The following is a 23,873-nucleotide window of genomic DNA, read 5'->3' as shown; positions in this document are numbered from 1 at the left end:
CTTTATTAGTTGGCTATGTACCACAGGCTTTTAAGGTGGCAGTAATTAAACCATTACTTAAAAAGCCATCACTTGACCCAGCTATCTTAGCTAATTATAGGCCAATCTCCAACCTTCCTTTTCTCTCAAAAATTCTTGAAAGGGTAGTTGTAAAACAGCTAACTGATCATCTGCAGAGGAATGGTCTATTTGAAGAGTTTCAGTCAGGTTTTAGAATTCATCATAGTACAGAAATAGCATTAGTGAAGGTTACAAATGATCTTCTTATGGCCTCAGACAGTGGACTCATCTCTGTGCTTGTTCTGTTAGACCTCAGTGCTGCTTTTGATACTGTTGACCATAAAATTTTGTTACAGAGATTAGAGCATGCCGTAGGTATTAAAGGCACTGCGCTGCTGTGGTTTGAATCATATTTATCTAATAGATTACAATTTGTTCATGTAAATGGGGAATCTTCTTCACAGACTAAGGTTAATTATGGAGTTCCACAAGGTTCTGTGCTAGGACCAATTTTATTCACTTTATACATGTTTCCCTTAGGCAGTATTATTAGACAGCATTGCTTAAATTTTCATTGTTACACAGATGATACCCAGCTTTATCTATCCATGAAGCCAGAGGACACACACCAATTAGCTAAACTGCAGGATTGTCTTACAGACATAAAGACATGGATGACCTCTAATTTCCTGCTTTTAAACTCAGATAAAACTGAAGTTATTGTACTTGGCCCCACAAATCTTAGAAACATGGTGTCTAACCAGATCCTTACTCTGGATGCCATTACCCTGACCTCTAGTAATACTGTGAGAAATCTTGGAGTCATTTTTGATCAGGATATGTCATTCAATGCGCATATTAAACAAATATGTAGGACTGCTTTTTTGCATTTGCGCAATATCTCTAAAATTAGAAAGGTCTTGTCTCAGAGTGATGCTGAAAAACTAATTCATGCATTTATTTCCTCTAGGCTGGACTATTGTAATTCATTATTATCAGGTTGTCCTAAAAGTTCCCTGCAAAGCCTTCAGTTAATTCAAAATGCTGCAGCTAGAGTGCTAAGAGGGACTAGAAGGAGAGAGCATATCTCACCCATATTGGCCTCTCTTCATTGGCTTCCTGTTAATTCTAGAATAGAATTTAAAATTCTTCTTCTTACTTATAAGGTTTTGAATAATCAGGTCCCATCTTATCTTAGGGACCTCGTAGTACCATATCACCCCAATAGAGCGCTTCGCTCTCAGACTGCAGGCTACTTGTAGTTCCTAGGGTTTTTAAGAGTAGAATGGGAGGCAGAGCCTTCAGCTTTCAGGCTCCTCTCCTGTGGAACCAGCTCCCAATTCAGATCAGGGAGACAGACACCCTCTCTACTTTTAAGATTAGGCTTAAAACTTTCCTTTTTGCTAAAGCTTATAGTTAGGGCTGGATCAGGTGACCCTGAACCATCCCTTAGTTATGCTGCTATAGACTTAGACTGCTGGGGGGTTCCCATGATGCACTGAGTGTTTCTTTGTACTTTTCTGTAGCCATGTCGACCCACCTGCTGCATGGATACTGAATGCTGGAATGATAATGGACTATTTGCTGGTGTAGTTTTCAGTGAAAGAGAAAGTTTCCTCACTGAAATTTGCTAAATTGCATGAAGCATGAAGTGCTACTCTCTGATTGTTTTGCCGTGGTTATGTCCCAAGACATTAATCACACAGTCACACCTCCACACAACAATTTTATAGAAGTTTAGGCATAAAAGAATAAAGGTCGTGTCATGAGGGGCTGGGGCTGATTGCAGCAGTCCTAGGGCGTGAGGCGGGGTTCACCCTGGACAGGATGTCAGTCTGTTCTAGGGCCACAAACATACATACATAGATAAACAACACATTCACACCCGCACGTACACCTATGGACAATTTCAAGTTTCCAATCCACCAGCCTGATATGGCTTTGGATGTGGGAGGAAGCTGGATCACCCAGAGAGAACCCATGCAAACATGGGGAGAACATGCAAACTCCACATAGAAAAGCCAAATGTGGGAATCGATCCCATGACTTTCTTGTAGTGAGGCAACAGTACGTCTAAGAATGACTAACCCATTGTGCTGCCCATAGAAATGTACTAAGATAAATAATTCTTTATATTGTGGCTGTTTCACAGTGGTTACGTAAAATACAAGTAACATGGTCAGAAGTCCACACCACTCTGCAGAAAGGATTTTGAATGAATTTAGCAGCACAGACAATTCTCCCTTCTCCCTCTGTGTCTCTCAACATTTATATGTGTAGTTTGAGGTTACCCTGTGTTGCTTGAAATTAGCTTGATTATCAGATTCTTTCACTTCCAAAACCTACATCTGGTGGCCACAATTGACTAATTGGTAAATTATACATTGCTGATGCTGATGTCTTGTGTTGTCTCCTCCTGCAGGAGGTAATGACCAATCAGTGTCAAACCTCGCCCAATAGTTTTTCAGGACTGTCAGTAGTATTGACCCCTGAGCAGGGACTTATCTCTCCTCTAAAAACAGTCAGGAACATTGCCTTTCAGGGGTTGTCCCTGCGGTGGGGACATGTGCAACGTGTCAGACCCAATAAAATGACCCACAATTTCCTCTAGTGGAAACAGGCTTGTAATGAAAGGCATCAGACGGCTGACGCAAACCCTACGTGCTCTGCTTACCAATCAATCACTAATATTTTGCTGATCAGTTTAAAATTTAGATCATATCTCTAGAACTATCTGTTGCAGAAATATACCAGAAAATGTTTTTTTTTTTTTTTTTTTTTGCACTATGTTTTTGTTGACCTTGACTTGTGTTTAGTACACGCCAAAATGAAATCATCTCAGGATATTTGCACAATTAATATGACCACCAGGTTTTCTGAAAATCCATCCAGTCATTTTTAGTTATGTTGTTCACAGACACACAAACACGGGACCAATTGTAATACTGTGCTTCTCAGATTAATTACATGACATTTGTAGGATAATATTTTAAATTTCCCAGTTCTTTCTGGCTACATGTGGCCCTCGATACAGGCAGCAAATTAGATCTGATTCTGCTTGTTGCCTTTCAGCTAATGTTTGCCGGAATATAACAGCAGTTTTTCTGCCGCAATAACTTCAGTATTTTTTTCTCTGCACAGATCAGATTGTCTGCTTAATATAGTCAATCAATACTTTATTGATTGTGTTGAGGTTTGGGGCTCTGTGGCATTAATCAAGCAGCAATCTGAAGCTGATTCTTCCACACAGCATGTGAAAAGTACATATCAATATCTGTGTCAGCCCAGATCACGGGGACAATTTGATTTTTTGTTTTATGGATTTTTCTCTGGTTGCTAACAGTGATGTTTGCTGTAAAGTGTTTACTTTGGCACATGCTGTCTTTTTTATGTTGCAGACAACTGCAGCGCACATTTACTGTATGTCCTGATAGATGCTCGTGACCATCCATTTTTGAAAGCCACTTATTCTGAGAGTCACGTGGGGCTGAGAAACAGACAGACACATTCACACCAACAGTCAACTTAGAATCACCAGTTCATATAACATACATGTCTTTGTATGTGGGAGGAAGACGGAGCAGCTGTCAGGAATTCATGCAGACATGGGAAGAACATACAAACTCCACACAGAAAGGACCAGGTGGGACGTGAACCTGGGACCTTCTCAGTGTGAGGCAACATTGCTTTCACCATGCTGCCAAGAGAGAAATACATTATGTTCTCTTGTCCACTATGACACAACAGACCTCAATCTGAGTTAATTAATCTCAACTTGGAGCAGGTGTGTAAATCAAGCGGTCTGGCTCCAGCATGGCCACTGAAAGCACCAACGATCATCAACTTGTCTTATTTAAAAACCTGTTATTGTGGGTCACCTTCCACTTTTAAAGTAGGAAAAACAAGCAGAGCACTCGCAGAGTGCAAAGCTCTATTTATGATATCATAAAGCAAAATCTGCAGAGAAATGAAAGCAAAGAAGAGGAAGATCTCAGTTAAGAATGAAATTTATAGAATTCCTCCCTCTACAAATATAAAGCCTTTCTTAAAATCAAGTCTGAAGGAAAGAGAGAAATTGGAAAAAAAAAATCCCATAACCTCATCACTCCTCTGCAGCTTGACAGAGATACTATGTTTTTATTATTGCATCAGGAAAATCTGCAGTGCTGAGAAAAAACTTGAGCTTTAACACATTAAAATTTTTCTATGACATCAAAGTAATATATATATATATATATATATATATATATATATATATATATATATATATATATATATATATATATATATATATATATATATATATATATATATTATTGCATCAGATTTTCCTGATGCAATAATAAAAACATCTGTGTCAAACTGCAGAGGAGGGATGAGGTTATGGGATTTTTTTTCCAATTATTCTCTTTGATAATGATAATGATAGATAGATAGATAGATAGATAGATAGATAGATAGATAGATAGATAGATAGATAGATAGATAGATAGATAGATAGATCGATCGATCGATCTCCACGGTTCTTTATCTTAAAATTTCTGAAATTATGAAGTTATGTCATTGAAGAAAAAAAGTTAATTTTCTTTTTCTCCCTTTTTAGTGATCTCCTTTGTTCTTCTAAAATCATGCCCTTTGAACACACCCTGAAAACAAATCTCTTTAAGATTACATAAATTTTATAAATATATGAACACAACCATGAGACCCTGTTGGTAATTAAGACATTACTTTTACAGCCAGATTTTATACATATATATATATATATATATATATATATATATATATATATATATATATATATATATATATATATATATTAATACAAGTCATAAATCATCAAACAGGTCTAAATGATAAACTCACTGATTCAAAACATTTCAAACTGAGAGATTTGTTTCAAATCAGAGTGCCGACATCTTTGCACTGACTGGCGTCAAGGAGTACAACAATACAATCTGAGATTTGATCCAAAACTTACAATATTTGTTATTTGGGCCACAACAGCTGCATCGTCAGTGAAAACCAGCTGAGTTAATGTTAACAATGTCATGCTGCTGCTACATTTGTATTCCTGCAGCGTGTCACTAATGTATTTTGGTCCTCAGCCTTTCACTGATTTATAGACCAGCAGTGATGCTTTAAAGTCTATTCTGTACCAAAGTGGCAGTCGGTGCAAAGATTTAAGAAGAGGTGTGATGTGTTCAGTTCTCTTGGTTCTTTGTGGAACTCCGAGGAATTTGTCCAGCCTGCTAAATAAGTGAATAAAAATACTTGTTTGTTTAAATCTGGTTTTGACAAACATCAGCCACCCACAATGACCTTCACAGAGTGTTTCATGCACACAAAGTAGTCATGAATTGAATAAAAAAATCAAAAGATTTTGCAGTCAGTGTTGAATCTCAGTGTAGAGTTTGTTTTTCAAAAATTTAACAAAATAAGTGACGTTGTGCTTTTACCTCACATTACTTGAAAAGTAAAAAAAAATAAAAAAATAGAAAAAAAAAAGAAAAACTTCCTTTGGGATCACAAAACAGTTCATCTAAAGTCATACTAGATTTGGTCTAGACATGGCTGCAGGAGTTAATTATAAGTTAATGATTTATTAATCACTGCTGCAATAGCCAATATATTTTTGTGGCATTCATGGTACATCAGAAACAGTAAAATCATCTACCTAATTTGGCGTCGCTACCAGTACAGACATGAGATTCTCCATCACAAGTTTTTAGAAAGTGGCATTATAAACGCTATTGAGTTACTTTCAGTTTTAACAAATCATTTACATTTGCAAGCTTCAAGGTATAGTTTCACTTTCAAACATGTTATACTGGTCATGTCTGGTTACCTTGTGGATTGGATCCTCTCTGCGCTGCAGTTTATTCTCTTTCTCAGACCATTCTCTATAAAGCCTAGAGAGGCTTGTGATTGAAAATTCCAGTAGATTTTTGAAATACTCTGACCAGCCCATCTGGTTCCAACAACCATGCCATGTTCAAAGTCACTTAAATCCCCTTTCTTCCCCATTCTGATGCTCAGTTGAACTTCAGCAAGTCGTCTTCACCACGTCTAGATGCCTAAATGCACTGAGTTGCTGCCATGTGTTTGGCTGATGAGCTCTTTGTGTTAACAAGCGATTGAACAGGTGTACCTAATAAAGTGGCCAGTGAGTGTATAAACTCAACACAGAAAGGAGCAGGTGCTCAGCAAACCAGAAACAGCAGTGTTAACCACTAATCCACCGTCTCACCCAATAATAACAGCTTATAATAATAATAATAATAATGACAATAATAATAAATGGTTTGAGAAATAGCACTGTGAGGTATTTGAAAAATGCTAAAGGTACTTGGAAAGTGAAAATATTCATCATTTGCAGGCCTGTGTTGTTATCAACAAATCTTTATTTATGACCCTGCTCATCAGCAAAGTTGTGACAGCAGAATAGTTTTCAGTGGCGTGTGTCATTCTAAAATGGCTGGATGGATTTCTTGCAAACTTGGTGGGAATATGATTTGGATAAATGTCCAGAGGTCATTAGATTTAGGAGTAGTTTGGTCAAAGGTCAAAGAAAACATCATCTCAAAAATAACTTTTTTTTTTTTTTTTTGATATCTAAACAACCAAGAAACCTCTATCGATCACACATTGGTGGAATATTATTTGGGTGGATATCTAGAGGTGAATACATATTGGAGTACTTTGGTCAAAGGTTAAGGTCAAGGAAAAATTGTTATTAAACTGTTTTCTATGTCTCCACAACCATGATGCTTAGATGAATCAAACATAGTGGGACTATTACTTGGATAGATCTCTAGTTGTGATCAGGTTTTGAAGTAGTTTGGTCAAAGGTCAAGGAAAACATTATCTGAAAATACCTTCTTTTTTTGTTTGTGTATATCTCAACAACAAAGAAGCCTGGATGGATAATGTAAAACATTCATTGATCAGCAAAATATTTGTTATTGACATAATGAAGTCACAAAGAAATCCGATGATAACGACATAGATAGTCAAATACATCATCGCAAGCAGATGTATATTTACTTGTACATTTATATTGAAGTGCAGAGCATGTAGGGTATGTGTCAGCCCTCTGCTGCCTCTTTATTACCTCCACCAACAAAGTTGGAGGAGGTTATCATTCGCCCCTGTTTGTTAGTTTGTTTATCTGTCTGTTTTTTTGTTTGTTTTTTTGTTTGTTTGTTTGTGAACAGCCTGGAGATTTTTCATATATCGTTTTGAAATTTTTTGGAAGATTTATATCCTGATAGGCAAGAACTGATTAAATTTTCAAGGTCATCAGTCAAAGGACAAAGTCAGGAAAAATCCTCAAAAATTGGAAAATCCCTTAACAAATATTCAAAAAAATGTTTTTTTTTTTCATATTTGAGAGCGTTAAGCAGGATAGTATCCTTTATTGACTGAAGTTTGATCCAGATCTGATCCTTATTGTGGATTTTGTGAACATTTGAACTTAATATTGAAAAACCCATTCCATGTGCATTTTGCATTATATCTCAATCAAAAGTGCCTCAATTACTTGCATTTGTGACAGTGAAGTGCAAACCGAAACTCTCAATGAAGAGACTAAGTTTGATCTGCATCTGATCTGTACTGCAGATTTAGCAGACATTTGATTTTAACATTGAAAAGCACTGTTGATCTATATTTAGTATTATATTTTAGCTTATGAAAAGCCACTTCTAACAGGACTTTGACCTTGAAAATTTTTTCCAAGATAAAAATTTGTGAAATTTGAAACTAGTGTTGGTGGAGGTTTGTGCTCGAGTTTATTTCTTTATTTATCGTGCATCCAGAAAGTATTCACAGGGCTTCACTTTGTCCACATTTTATTATGTTACAGCCTTATTCCAAAATAGAGTAATTTATTTTTTCCATGAAAAGTCTACTCATAACATGAAACATGAAAACAATATAAAATGTTTTTATTATTATTATTATTATTATTATTATTATTATTATTATTATTATTATTATTAAACATGTATTAAAAATAATATAAACAAACCCTAAGAAATCAAATGTACATAAGTATTTACACACTTTCCTCAATACTTTCTTGACACACCTTTGGCAGCCATTACAGCCTCAGGTCTTCTTGAATATGATGCCACAAGCTTGGTGCACTTATCTTTGGGCAGCTTTGTCCATTCCTCTTTGCAGCACCTCTCAAGCTCCATCAGGTTGGATGGGGAGCATTGGTGCACAGCCATTTTCAGATCTCTCCAGAGTTTTTCTGTCGGACTCAGGTCTGGGCTCTGGCTGGGCCACTCAAGGACATTCACAGAGTTGTCCTGAAGCCACTCCTTTGATATCTTGGCTGTGTGTTTAGGGTCATTGTCCTGCTGAAAGATGAACTGTCGCCCCAGTCTGAGGTCAAGAGCACTCTGGAGCAGGTTTTTATCCAGGATGTCCCTGTGCATTCCTGCATTCGTCTTTCCCTCAATCCTGACTAGTCTCCCAGTTCCTGCTGCTGAAAAACATCCCCACAGCATGATGCTGCCACCACCATGCTTCACTGTAGAGATGGTGCCTGGTTTCCTCCAAACATGACATCTGGCATTTATACCAAAGAGTTCAATCTATGTCTCATCAGACCAGAGAATTTTGTTTCTCATGGTCTGAGAGTCCTTCAGGTGCCTTGTGGTAAACTCCAGGTGGGCTGTCATGTGCCTTTTACTAAGGAGTGGCTTCTGTCTGGCCACTCTACCATACAGGCCTAATTTGTGGATTGCTGCAGGGATTGTTGTCCTTGTGGAAGGTTCTCCTCTCTCCACAGAGGAGTGCTGGCGCTCTGACAGAGTGACCATCATGGAACTTCTTCCATTTATAGATGATGGAGGCCACTGTGCTCATTGGGACCTTCAAAGCGGCAGAGATGTTTCTGTACCCTTCTCCAGATTTGTGCCCTGAGACAAATCTGGAGACAAATCTCGGAGGTCAACAGACAATCCTTTGACTTCATGCTTGGTTTGTACTCTGACATGCACTGTCAACTGTGGGATCTTATATGTAGACAGGTGTGTGTCTTTCCAAATCATGTCCAATCAACTGAATTTAGCCCAGGTGGACTCCAATTAAGCTATGAGCCTTAAGCTTCATGGCAAAGGCTGTGAATCCTTATGTACATGTAATTTGTATTTTTTTTCCTATTTTTAATACATTTACAAAAATCTCAACCCTTTTTTTCACATTGTCATTATGGGGTATTGTGTGTAGAATTTTGAGGGAAAAAAAATGAATTTTATCCATGTTGACCTGAGGCTGTAACATAACAAAATGTGGAACAAGTGAAGCACTGTGAACACTTTTTGGACATACTGTACCTGATAACAATCTGTTTAATCTTGTATCAACACCACACACCTCACATAAAACACTTCTGCTTCCTGAGGTGTGTGTGTAATTGAAAGGGACACATTTAACATGAATGTCATAGCAGGTGTTGACGCGTTAACGGGCATCAGTAAGTTTAATAGCTAAACAAAACCTGAAGATGAATTTGACAGACGACCTCACCACACACCCATCATGCTTTGCCCCAGGGATCATCGCCACGTGTCACTTTCCTGCCCACCAGTTCACAGACTCATTATCCCAAATATGATTTGCACAATGGCGAAGTCAAAATAACGTAATATATTTAGCATTTCTCCGAAGAGCGTATCGTCACGGGGGGAAGAGGTGTCGTTAATCTTGTTGCACGTGACATTTTCACTTACTCTTCTCTCTCTGTGTATGTTTAATGACATTAGTGTGTTTCTTTTTCTCAGTGCGGATTATTGTTATGTGCCTCTGTTTTCATCCCTTTAGGTGACCGAAACAAGGACGGGCCCTCTCGGATGCAGTAACTATGACAACCTCGACTCTGTCAGCTCCGTTTTGGTTCAGAGCCCTGAAAACAAGATTCATTTGCAAGGTTGGCCATCCATAATTGAACTCCCCCCAATTTCTGATGGAATTTTCACAGTGTCTGTTCTGTGGCAAAGCCTATAACTGCAGCGCAAGTGTCACAATGAATTTAGCTTCAATCACTCTTTTTTTTTTGGTGCATGTGTGTATGCCTGCAGAGTTTGAATCCCACACTGTAACGATGCAGAACAAAAGAAGCAGAATCATACAGTTAAAATAGAACTTTAAGTCGATCTCAGCATGCCATGTCTGATGCCAAGCATATGACAAACTTAGCAAAAGCTGAGCAGGGAATGAACACTGGCCCTCTGTGATTTACACATCCGCTGTGCAACAGCCGTTTTCTCCAAAAGCTCAGGTAGTTATCGCTCTCTCTGCACTCGTCTGTGTGACACTTTCACACTTTTGTCTCCTTTGTGTCCTTGTGCCAGGCCTCCAGGCCATACTGCCAGAGTATCTGAGGACCCGCTTCGTCCAGGCAGCGCTCAGCTACATTGGCTGTAACGAGGAGGGGCAGTTTGTGTGCCGCCACAATGACTGCTGGTGCCACTGCAGCCCGGGCTACCCGCGGTGTAACTGCCCCCAGGAGCATTTGAGGGCCATGGATGTGAGTTTGCAGCAAATAAGAGACTCCTGGAAGATGGCCAACCAAGAGTTTGAGGAGTCAGGTCAGTTTTTTGGGGGCTCATTTAATTGGTGGCGACCTTGACCCTGACAGGAAATTACACAGCGCTGATAGTGGAGGAAAATGCAGGCAGAAAGGGCCAAAAAAAAATAAAAAATAGTTCCAGGAGTATTTGAGTGTATACTGTGCTACTGATAGCTTTCAACAACTAATAAGAACTGCTCAACATTATTATCTTTATTCAGCCAAGAAGAGGCACTAAATATCCACCTTAAAAACAAGAAATTTCAACATTTTTGTGTGTTCATTGTCATAAAGGTTTTCTGTTTTTGTTCTTTGTTTTATTTTTCCACATGTGACTCTGTCGTGGAGTTGCCGCCGTGACCCTGAACAAATGGGGACACCTGAAAGACAAACAACACCTCATTGTTGCACCTCATGGTTGGGATCAATACTGACACCATGCTGAAAACCATCCACCAAAATTTGCTGAGATTTTAGAAAAATGCTGAACCATTCATCTGCATATCAAAATTTTAATATACGACGTCCGGCTTGGGTTTGTGCTGGTCTCAAGCTATAATTTGAGAAATGTTTTATTGTTTGTTTGTGTGTGCTTGGGCCAACTGCCACCAAACGTGCTCCGTGCAAGCAGGACAAGCCCAAAATTGCTCTGATGAAGAGGCTGTTTTGGAACAGGTCAAGGTCATTGAGGTCAAAGGTTAAATTTTTGGTTTGTTTATCTGTTTGTTTGAGGTAGAGCAGGTGGTTGAGTGGATGAGGAGCTGGTCAGCCAATATGCAGGCCTGTGTTACAGTTTGGACGAGCGTGGAGGACGAACCCAAAAGGAGGGAGCAGAAAATGGATGTTAGGAAATGGATTTATTTACAATGGATTAATACACAGAGGAAAAATGACATGCAGGGGCATAATCTAGCAGAGTGGAGACGGCCCGCACGGTGGTGGAACCAGGGGATCGGCAGTCCCGGCAACTTTGGTACTGGAGTGTTGGGTTCGGAGTCAGGTGGCTGCCACAAGCTGTCAACGAGGCTGGGAAAAAGACACAGATGGGTGAGTGCTGAGCCAGTCACTTCCAGAAGTGGTTCACACAGTCAAGCAGTGATAACTATCACAGCTGGTGCAGAGATGCAGGCAGTTAGACAGAATGATTCAATTCAGTTTCTTCGAGTTGTTCTTTATCAGGAAAAGTTCACAGCTCAGTTTGAATCAGTGATAACTGATCACAGCTGGTCCAGTTAAGCAGGCAGTTAGACAGAATGAATCAGTTGAGTTTCTTCTAGTCGTTCTTCATCAGGAATAGTTCACAGTTCAGTTTGTATGATATTCCAAGCAGAGTTCAGTGTGCAGCAGCTCGTATGAGCAAAATCCTTTTGCTCATATGAAAACACTTAACTTGGCAGATGTGGAGCGTGGTAGCTCAGTAACATGCAGCAGATGAGACTTGGTAGCAACAGGTTGCGTCAGAGACAAGCTGCGGCTCTTTCAGGCTGGTGTATGGAAACACTGAGAGAGAAAAAATATATCAGCATGAACAAAATGACCAGTTTTACCATGGAAGGTTTGCATATTTTCTGGCAAAGATGGAATGAGGAGCCGTGGTTCATAAGATTAGATGGGAATCAGGTGTGTTGATCAGCCTACGGGGCGCCATCTGTGCAGGAGAGGGAGAGAGGAGCAGCAGCAGGACACAACAGGCAGCCCACAACAGGCCTGGGTTCAATTCCCACTCATGCTACCTGTCTGTGTCCTTCAACAAGAGCCTTAATCTACATCAGAGGTGGGCAACTTGTTCCAGAAAGGGCCAGGTGATTTCACTGAATCAGTTAATCAGTGAAATCACCTGTTGGAGTCAGTGGCTGCAAAGAAAACCTGCACCCTCTTAGCCCTTTCTGGAACAAGTTGCCCACCCCTGATCTACATCATCCCAGCCCACCAGCTGTAAATGGATATTGGCCTTGGTTGTGGAAGTAACCTGCATTGGACTGGCATCCCGTCCAGGCGAACGTACAGATTGCCATCTGTTTGATGCTATGGAATCTGGAACTAAGCACTGGCACCAATAGGCGTCAGGGTTGATATTGGACTTATTTTTTGTCCATCTGTTCCTCCATTCCTCACAGGTCCTTTGGCTAATTTCCAACAAACTTGTTATATATAAGATAGTGAACCCAAAATTGCCTTTATGAACCGTTTGTTGCAGCAGAAGTCAAGGCCATTCGGGTGAAAGATCAAAATGACCATTTTCACTCTGATGTCTACCTAACCGTGGCAAACATATGTAGGAAGTGGGTTCTGTAATTGATCAGGTGACATAAAATTTACTCAGGGTCAAACCCTGGGTCAAGTTAATTGGGTCAAAGGTAAAAACTGAAGTTTTTCACTCTGCTACATCTGAACTTGGGACAGATATGGAGATGGGTTCTGGAATTGCCCAGGTGAGGTCAAATTTACTAAACGTCAATCATTGGGTCAAGTTCATTGGACTGGGGTCAAAGGTAAAATTTGAGGTTTTTCATTCTGATTGGTGCCTGAATTTGGCAAACATATCTAGCTGGGTTCTACCCATTGTAAATATGAGGAGATATAACCTGATTAGTCACTGAGATCCAGCTCTGGCCAGACAGACGGCTCTAATATCCTCTAAGTGGGCTCCTCGACTGGCGGCTCATAACAGCTCATGTAACTGGCTGTTTTTAGAAACTCGCTTTACCTCCACTTAAAGTAGGCTAGAATTACCATTGTGGAGCAATCATCCCAATATCCTGTTTCCGTGAACACTGAGGAATCTGGGTGGCTTAAACAAAATCTGTACATTTTACTACATCTGTTTTCATTTTCAGCTGTGTAGTTCTCATATGCTGCACTGTGTGCACTCTCAAATAATCAAAATGTATGGAACAAAATAGACTTTTGCACACACACACACACACACACACACACACACACACAAATTTTTGGCTCTTAACACCAACAATAACATGACATATTGTAACAGGGAACATTTTTGCTCTGCAAAAATAGAAATAATAGTTCAGTTATCTATGCTGACGTGTTCCAGAAGAGGAAAATTTTCTCCTGCAGTCTGCATGTCTGATAATTGTCCATTTGTCATCGCAATGTGCACTCTGAGCAACAACTGTCTCTACAGAGTCAAAATGATGCTTGATATTTGTTTCATCATTTTTGTAGTATTTCACATGCTTCCTGTGTGCATGTAATCAGGTCAGTCACCCGCATCACGTTCCACCGTTCAGTTTGCCTGCGGGTGCCCTGGCAGCACCATGTAATTACTTGTCGTGACGTCAGTTGGGTGCACTCTTCTGGCTGCTGTTCTGGCACAAGTCCTTCCAGGAATGTTCCTGAATTCTGTGGACGATGATCACTGAGACAAATCTTGTGGGGGTCGTGATGGGGTTGTGGAAACCAGCAGCCTAGGGGGCTTTGTTGGGAAGTTGTCATTTGCTGATTTTCCCTTTTGGACAATGCTGTGAATAGAATAGAGCGTGATAAAAAAAAGAAACTTTTTTCACATTGTCATTATGGGATATTGTATGTAGAATTTTGAGGGAAAATGTATTTACTGGAAAATCTGCAGTGCTGTGAATACTTTCTGGATGTGCTGAATAAAACCTACACTCTAAGCAATAAAATGTTGAATTTAATTGATGAAGTTAAGGTAACTTTTTCCACACATTGTCATTGAAGCGCAAAACAATATTGTAGTCGAAATTAATTAAATCAAATGAAACATTTTTACTTAAATCCCTAAAATTAACAACTGCAAGTATATTGAAAATAATAGTATTAATTACATTTAAAAACTCCTGTGTTTAATTTCTTAGAGTGTATATGTAATACAATATAGAACAGTGTCACAAATGACAGATTTGTGCAGGACAGTGAGGCGCACAAACTGAAACTAGTCCAACAGCATGACTGTCCAGTTGTCATTCTTTGCCAACCAGCACAATAAACGTAAAACAGTACTGCAATGCATGGTTTGAACAATTGTACACATTAAGAACCATCTTATATGCAGATAGATGGACAGTTATAATGGATATTGCACTGGATAATCTTTATTGCACTCTATATAATGTCTGAAAACATCCAAGTCATTTGATTGACGGTTTGTATGTTACGTGATATGAATTATTTGTACCATTTGTCATTGTGTTCCATTGACCGTGCAATTTTGGTTCTATACGCTTTGTGCTATTGCACACAGCTACCACCGCACGTGCTTAGCCTACCAGCATTGGTGCTTAGCATAAAAACAAACATGGCAGTGTTTGTTTTTGCATGGCATGAGGTACGGACTACTCATCAGGATTGGTTTTGAACAATCTGACTGTTTTTGCAAGTTGACTGAGAACAATTTTGGATTGGACTGGAATGCTATTTAAAATTGATGTCGGACTGTTTGGAACATCTTGATGTCAAAGGACCACTGACACACATTTTGATGTGTGTCACTGGTCCTGCGCGGAGGCTTCGCGCGTCACGACGGAGCCGCTGATGGAGCGAGACAAAGGAACCTCCGCGCGGTTTTCCATGACAAAATCTCTTGTTAAAAGTGAAATCTGCCGGAAAATGGCTGATGTCCAGCTCTTGTGATAACCAGAGAAATTGCACACGACGGTCCCAGCTCCACACAGCCATCTGTTTAGAAATGATGTGGTGGTTTCTGCCTCTCTATGGTGGCTCGGAGCGCGGCGCACCGTGCGCCAGTGTGGGCCGTCCTTAAAGCTGCAGTAACACTCCTTATTCTCTGTGAAGACCGTAAAATTTTCACAGAAAGCCAGATAAATTTTTCGAATGGTTTCCAGCTGCCTGTCTCTAACAGTTTATGAAAAAATTCTGATGGAAAAAAAACCCAAATCATTCCGCCATTTCCTCGCAATGAAACGACGACGAGAGGGGTGGAGCAGTGCTCACTCAAAGCCTGCCCACAGGCGAATGACGCAACCGACAGGCGTGGAAAAACTCACGCATGCGCACGAAGGTTCAAGCTTGGCTGACATAAAAACATATGAATCAAATCCATATAGTTTTTTAAAAAATAAAAAGGTACGATACTTTTCTAACAGACCTCGTATTTTAGGCATTACATAAAATAATTAATGTTTTTTTTTTATTGGTGCAATGGAAAGTATATTTCATTTGTTGAAATATGGAACATTCCATTTTTCACCTCATGAAATATTCTTCCCATTGCATCGTAAACATTCATTATTTATCCTAAATTAAACTTTTTTTGGCCTGATTCAGACCAGCCACAGCTCTGGGGAAGAAGCTGTTCTTCAGTATACTTGGCTTTGTAATGTCTGCCTGATGATAGCAGTTCAAAGAGGAGATGCATGGATGTGTAGGTCCTGTCAGATGTTTGTTGCTTTTCTGAGGCATCATCGAGTGCAAATTTCCTCCAGCAGTGGGAGTTGAGTCCCACTGGAATTGATGAACATTGTGAAATCAATGGATACCCTGATGGCAGCAATTGTGAAGCTGAACAAGGAATCACAATGTCTGGTTTTGAGTTTGTCCTGGTTCAACACTAATATCCAGGCTTTCCATTGGTTTTCTGGATTCAATCATCAGAAGTGTATTTTTAAGAGGTGAAAGTTTTGAGAAGAGCTTATGGAGGTTGTTAGATGGAGCTGTTTTGAAAAGCGGATATCTTTGCAGGAGAATGAAGGACCAAGTCTTTTGGATCATTTGCTTCTTGAATCCTGGATGGTTGTGAGACTTGGATGCTCACCTAAGGTAATGAATAGATGACTTTGGTAATTGTTTCTTCAGGAGATCCTTGGGTACCACTGGAATTACTTTGTGTCAAATGATCCATCACTATGGAAGACTATAGAGTGTCACTTGTTTTATGATGGAGATTCAGCCGTGGCATTTTGGTCATGTGATGCCCACGGTCCACCTGGATGCTAGAGATCAATCATGACTTGTGTGACGTGGAAATGGATCATTTATCAACCTGTGTCCTTGCCATCCAGAGCTGGCAGCTATTCTGTGGTTTTGTATGTGGTGTTACGCAGCACCTCTGCATGCTGCAAGACCTGACGAGACTGTACAAGTTCAAGCCTTACAGATACACCACTGATGGCGGGACTCAGACATCATTGAAAGCCTGGCCTTTGTCTTGATTCAGGACAATTGCCAACACTGACCAAGGGGACACCCACATTTCACTTGACTATAGCAGATGGTAATATTTGATATGTGAGAATGATCCAGATGTCTTCCTGGGTGGTTGCCATCTTGAATCCCCTGCAGCTCCATGGTGTAGTAGATGCAGCAATGTGCAGCGCATGCTCCTAGACCTGACCCGAAACACCTGCACTGAAGCAAAGACAGATAAATTGAGGGTTGCTGGGTTTTGTTGGAGGTATGCACTGAGTCCAATCTGTAATTACTAACTCAACAATTCTGCACCAAGACCCACTTAGTACAGCTGGCAATAATGAAAGTGGCAATACTGCACTGGGATAACAGAAAGGGAGACAATAAAAGAGAATATGTGGCACTGAAATCCGGGACGTACTCTTGCATATCAGATGTAACAGGAGACAAAGAAAATATTCCCAGATACATTAATTAACATTCATGGCTGTTGGACGAGATCCCCATTGTCTTATATGGTTAATTTAATATCATATGACCAAGTAATGCAATCTCACTTACATAAATAAAAATACTTAAAATTCATGTTTTAGTGAAGTTATTAATTTAAGTTAATGAAGCATATGAAATCTCCAGAATAGCAAGAGCTAAATATTTTAGTTGGTTCATTTATGCATTTTATGGATTGTTGAACGATAAGCTGATAAATAGTATATACTTTATTATGATCACAGCCAATACAATTTGCAGTTTTTATATGATATTATGTATATCTGGTTTGGCGGTAGCTGAAAAATTTGCTAAAGTCACATAATGTCATGCTAAAGAACATCACATAACCCAGTGCTAATGACCTAATGTTAGCATGAAAACTTGTTAGTGTCATGTAATGTGATGCTCACGGGTGTCATGTACTAATCCAGTGCTCAAGGTTCTAACGTCAGAATTATATCTTGGTAGTGTCACATAATGTGATGCTAATGGACTAACATTAGCATGAAACCACATTAGCGTCACATAATGTGATGCTAACATGCTAATGTTATTGTGAGCAACAGGAATTATAATGAGCAACAGGAATTATAATGCAGTTAAAAGATAGAGTTACAATTTTTCTAACAAAACTCTGATGGCACAAATTCAGGTAATTTTACATATAACCTGAAAAAATGACGTGTGTGTTTTTTGGGGGTTTTTGCCAGATGGACTGAATCACACGTCACGGACATACAGTTTTAGGTCTGACAGAAGCATTGTATCAATTTCAATTTTACTTTCTCTGAGTAAAACTGGAGTTGGTGGGTGACCTCAAAGTTTCATTTCTGCTTTTTGCAGATGATGTGGTTCTTTTGGCTTTATCAGACCGTGATTTCCGATGTGCACTGAGCAGGACTGAGGTCAGGTGTGAAGCGACAGGGAGGAGAATCAGCATCTTCAAATCTGACACCACGGTCCTCTGTCAGAAACAGGTGGTTTGTTCCCTCTGGGTCAGAGGACAGTTATTGCTCCAAGTGGACAAGTTTAAGTATCTGGATTCTAATTCATGAGTGATGATAAGTGCAGAGTTTAAGATCATTTGACGGATTTGAGTGGAATATGATGTTTTTTTACGGACACTGTACTGGACCATTGTGGTGAAGAAGGAGCTAAAATCAAGCCAAAGGCTTGATTCTGACTTTACCAGTTGATTTACGCTTCTATCCTCGCCTATGGTCATGAACTTTGGGTAATGACCCATAGAATAAGGTCACAGATACGAGCTTCAGAAATTAGATTCTTCTGTTGGGTATCTGGCCTTACACTCCTGGAAAGCCTGAGAATCTCAAATATCTGGGAGAGACCACTGTTTCTTCACATGAAAAGGAGTCAGCTGAGGTGGTTCGGGCATCTGGTGAGGATCTTGGCATGTCCAGCTGGAAGGAGGTCCCAGAGAAAACCCAGGACATGCTGACGGGATTGTAATTTCCTAACTGGCTTAGGAATTCCTTTGGATACCCTGGGAAAAGTTAAAGGACATGGCTGAGGATAGGGAAGTGTGGGATAAGTTGCTTGGTCTACTGCAACAATGTCCCGGACCCAGATAAGTAGCAAAAAAAAGAATGAATGGATTCAACACCCATCTATATATATATATATATATATATATATATATATATATATATATATATATATATATATATATATATATATATATATATATATATATGTTATTACAGTAACACTGAAATAATTGTTCAAAACAAGCTCAGTGACAGTAAGACACAAAATTTAAGAGCAGTAATAATTCAGAAAAATGAGAGCTGTAGATAGGACACATATTTATCCTGCACACGGCGCTGCTGCGTATGCACCTCCAAATTTGTTGTCTATTTTTGACAGCATACCATGTGTTCTTACCTTCCTGGATTCAGCAACTGACAAGATAATAACGGCAGTGTCGTCTTGGTGATAAGATAATGTTGAGGTTTGGCAGAAACCTGCGGTTTCCAACTTCTGTAAGAAACATGGCACTCTGAAGTTCTTCAAAAGTATTATGAAAGAAGAGAGAGTGCTCTGATGCAGGGAAGAGATTTATTTAGGTAACAAATTAATGTATGTATAAGTTATATGTAAAATGTTTCCATTAGCAATGGCCATAGAGATGGGGGGGGGCAAACAAAAGATAGAGTGGACATTTATCTTTTTTCTGTGATATTTTCATCTGCCATCTTGTATGAGGAATTGTCTTGGCATTTCTGGGTGAAAATTGATTGTTGTAAATGAACTCCAGTAGAAATCCCTTTAAATAATTTGATGTTAGGTTAAGTTATTTTGATGTTTCAGATGTTTCCCCAGACGTTTTGAGATGAAAGCAGGAAGCAGTTTGTTTTGTTTACATTTTGTATTTTCTTTCAATTCCTTTAACAAGATGGCGGCCTGAGCTACCTGTTCCTGGCTGGATCAGCCAACGACAATGTCAGATTTAGTCTTTTTTTTTTTTTTTTTTTTTTACTTTTTTTGAGGCATCAATTATGCAAAAATGGACACATATGGCCTAGTTCAAAAATAATGAAGCCAAAGTGTGACATAACCATCACAATTTTGGAGGATGTTTATTCAGTTGTTTAATTTTGTAGAAAAAAAGCAGATCACAGACATGACACAAAACTAAAGTCATTTCAAATGGCAACTTTCTGGCTTTAAGAAACACTATAAGAAATCAAGAAAAAAAAAATTGTGGCAGTCAGTAACAGTTACTTTTTTAGACCAAGCAGAGGGAAAAAAATATGGACTCACTCAATTCTGAGGAATAAATTATGGAATCACCCTGTAAATTTTCATCCCCAAAACTAACACCTGCATCAAATCAGATCTGCTCATTAGTCTGCATCTAGAAAGGAGTGATCACACCTTGGAGAGCTGTTGCACCAAGTAGACTGACATGAATCATGGCTCCAACACGAGAGATGTCAATTGAAACAAAGGAGAGGATTATCAAACTCTTAAAAGAGGGTAAATCATCACACAATGTTGCAAACGATGTTGGTTGTTCACAGTCAGCTGTGTCTAAACTCTGGACCAAATACAAACAACATGGGAAGGTTGTTTAAGGCAAACATACTGGTAGACCAAGGAAGACATCAAAGTGACAAGACAGAAAACTTAAAGTAATATGTCTCAAAAATCGAAAATGCACAACAAAACAAATGAGGAATGAATGGGAGGAAACTGGAGTCAACGTCTGTGAACGAACTGTAAGAAACTGCCTAAAGGAAATGGGATTTACATACAGAAAAGCTAAACGAAGCCATCATTAACACCTAAACAGAAAAAAACAAGGTTACAATGGGCTAAGGAAAAGCAATTGTGGACACTATAAGAAATCAGGAAAAAAAAATTGTGGCAGTCAGTAACGGTTACTTTTTTAGACCAAGCAGAGGGAAAAAAATATGGAATCACTCAATTCTGAGGAAAAAAATATGGAATCATGAAAAACAAAAGAACGCTGCAACACATCACTAGTATTTTGTTGCACCACCTCTGGCTTTTATAACAGCTTGCAGTCTCTGAGGCATGGACTTAATGAGTGACAAACAGTACTCTTCATCAATCTGGCTCCAACTTTCTCTGATTGCTGTTGCCAGATCAGCTTTGCAGGTTGGAGCCTTGTCATGGACCATTTTCTTCAACTTCCACCAAAGATTTTCAATTGGATTAAGATCCGGACTATTTGCAGGCAATGACATTGACACTATGTGTCTTTTTGCAAGGAATGTTTTCACAGTTTTTGCTGTATGGCCAGATGAATTATCATCTTGAAAAATGATTTCATCATCCCCAAACATCCTTTCAATTGATGGGATAAGAAAAGTGTCCAAAATATCAACGTAAACTTGTGCATTTATTGATGATGTAATGACAGCCATCTCCCCAGTGCCTTTACCTGACATGCAGCCCCATATCATCAATGACTGTGGAAATTTACATGTTCTCTTGAGGCAGTCATCTTTATAAATCTCATTGGAACGGCACCAAACAAAAGTTCCAGCATCATCACCTTGCCCAATGCAGATTCGAGATTCATCACTGAATATGACTTTCATCCAGTCATCCACAGTCCACGATTGCTTTTCCTTAGCCCATTGTAACCTTGTTTTGTTCTGTTTAGGTGTTAATGATGGCTTTCGTTTAGCTTTTCTGTATGTAAATCCCATTTCCTTTAGGCAGTTTCTTACAGTTCGGTCACAGATGTTGACTCCAGTTTCCTCCCATTCGTTCCTCATTTGTTTTGTTGTGCATTTTCGATTTTTGAGACATATTACTTTAAGTTTTCTGTCTTGACGCTTTGATGTCTTCCTTGGTCTACCAGTATGTTTGCCTTAAACAACCTTCCCATGTTGTTTGTATTTGGTCCAGAGTTTAGACACAGCTGACTGTGAACAACCAACATCTTTTGCAACATTGCGTGATGATTTACCCTCTTTTAAGAGTTTGATAATCCTCTCCTTTGTTTCAATTGACATCTCTCGTGTTGGAGCCATGGTTCATGTCAGTCCAGTTGGTGCAACAGCTCTCCAAGGTGATCACTCCTTTCTCGATGCAGACTAAAGAGCAGATCTGATTTGATGCAGGTGTTAGTTCTGCAGATGAAAATTTACAGGGTGATTCCATAATTTATTCCTCAGAATTGAGTGAGTCCATATTTTTTTCCCTCTGCTTGGTCTAAAAAAGTAACCGTTACTGACTGCCACAATTATTTTCTTGATTTCTTATAGTGTTTCTTAAAACCAGAAAGTTGCCATTAGAAATGACTTTAGTTTTGTGTCATGTCTGTGATCTGCTTTTTTTCTACAAAATTAAACAACTGAATGAACATCCTCCGAGGCCGGTGATTCCATAATTTTTGCCAGGTGTGTATATACTATAATATGCTAGAGCGTAACACTTGCGACAACAGTTGGAGGTATCTTCTTTAGTCTGCAGAAGCATGAAACAAGGAAATTCTGTCCATTAGTTCCTGGTATTGTTGAACAAGTAATATAATTATTCTATTGAAGCAGAGTAGGAGATATAGCTAAGGTTTTGACACAAATAAATCAAGGACTTATTCTCAGCGTTACGCTTGTGAGAGTTTTACCTTGCTTTAGAAACATGATGTTTTTCTCTAGGAAATGAAATGTCTGTCTTTACAAAAATGTATTACTGTGTGTTAGTATGAAGCACAAACAAAGAAACTGACAAAATACAAGGTTATTTCTTTAACATTCAACTTTAAATGATAATGCTAAATATCAATGTCACACAAAATTGATGAAAATGTGCTATTTTTGGGGTAAATTTCGTGCATATCTCTGGAACCATGCAGAATTTTTCCATGAAATTTTCAGTACCTGTCAAAGAGACTATAGACAACACACAGATAAATCTGATTGGTGCTAAATAAAATAATGGCTTGTTAATGACAAATGCAATGCAAATCAGCAGTTAGGCTTCATTATTTTTGAACTAGGCCATATGGTATCCTTGACAGATTTGGCATCTTTATGTATTTCGGGTCAAATGGTTTTCTGAATCAAATGGCTGAATTACCTCCTCAGTATACAGTCAGGTTCTCCAGAGTGCTGCTAATGACCTCATTAATTGACTCGGGTGTGTTGAAGCAGAGACACATCTAAAAATTCCAGGACACCAGCCCTCGAGGACTGGAGTTGAAGACCTCTGTACTAAAAGAAAGTACCTTTAAATGGGAAATTTCCTAAAGTACAGCAAAATGGAGAAAATACCCTCCAGGCTCTGAGTGTTAAAACTCTGATGAAGAACTGTTTATTTTGAGAAATGGCTAAATTAGGTGACCAGAATGTCCCTCAGGACCCTAAATGTTTTTTTGCATAAGGATCATTGTTGCAGTGGCAGGATACAGTCATTTACAAAACACAGATATTTAATTCATGTAGGACATTATTTCTGTGCACCGGCTGTACAAAAAATATTGTAATCAGGTGTGTGTCTGTCTGTCTACAAAATATTTCATAAACAGGTGAGCAGATTTTCACGAAAATATAGTCTAAAGAAATACATAATGTGTGCACAGGGTGGGCGTCACCCATTTGATACCTTTCATTCTGTAATTCTGACTAATACTTTGTATCACAGCACTTAAAAACAAACACAATTTTCTCCCTGTAACATCGACATGTGTACTCTGGATTGGTGATAGAAGGGAGAGATTTGATTGCAAAATGCCAGTGCAGAGATAATTAGAGCAGGCCGCAGCTTGTAGCCTGAGCATGAATTAAGAAGGACATTTATCAGCTTCTAGAAACAAGAAGCATGTGTTTGATATATAATGTTTTATTGCTCCCAGTATCAAAGTTCTTTATTACAGTCTCATGTCGATCAGAACTGCAATTACAGGTTCAGGTGGGCTCCAGAAGATTTTCAGGTTTCAGAGTGGGCTGTGACGTGATTAGGTTTGGAAAAGGTTGCTGTAATTTATTCATTTCTCCAGAACATGTGCACCTTGCATATTCACCAGGGCAACCATGAACACATTGGTTTTCTGAGCAGATGTTATAGTATTCCTATAAGTAACAGTGGCCTTAGTGGCTGCCAGGATGATGCAATTAGCAATGAGCCTTTATAAATCTCACATAAACAAAAACCCTAATTTTCAGTTCCT

At 39.1% G+C, this 23,873-nt stretch overlaps 1 protein-coding gene across 1 annotated transcript in view; it reads left to right on the top strand.

The window, feature by feature from the left end:
* The window catches only part of brinp3a.1 (bone morphogenetic protein/retinoic acid inducible neural-specific 3a, tandem duplicate 1), a 176,705-nt gene that overhangs the window by 130,771 nt on the left and 22,061 nt on the right, over positions 1-23,873 (top strand). Inside the window, exons 5-6 of the mRNA XM_034179431.1 lie at positions 9,838-9,943; positions 10,368-10,604. Coding sequence (XP_034035322.1) covers positions 9,838-9,943; positions 10,368-10,604 — 343 coding nt within the window. The remainder of the gene's footprint in view (positions 1-9,837; positions 9,944-10,367; positions 10,605-23,873) is intronic.

This window comes from Thalassophryne amazonica, chromosome 10 (genome assembly GCF_902500255.1).
Source record: "Thalassophryne amazonica chromosome 10, fThaAma1.1, whole genome shotgun sequence".
Classification (NCBI taxonomy): Eukaryota; Metazoa; Chordata; class Actinopteri; order Batrachoidiformes; family Batrachoididae; genus Thalassophryne; species Thalassophryne amazonica.
Note: the sequence above shows the minus strand (reverse complement) of the source record. Positions and strands in the feature narration are given on the sequence as shown.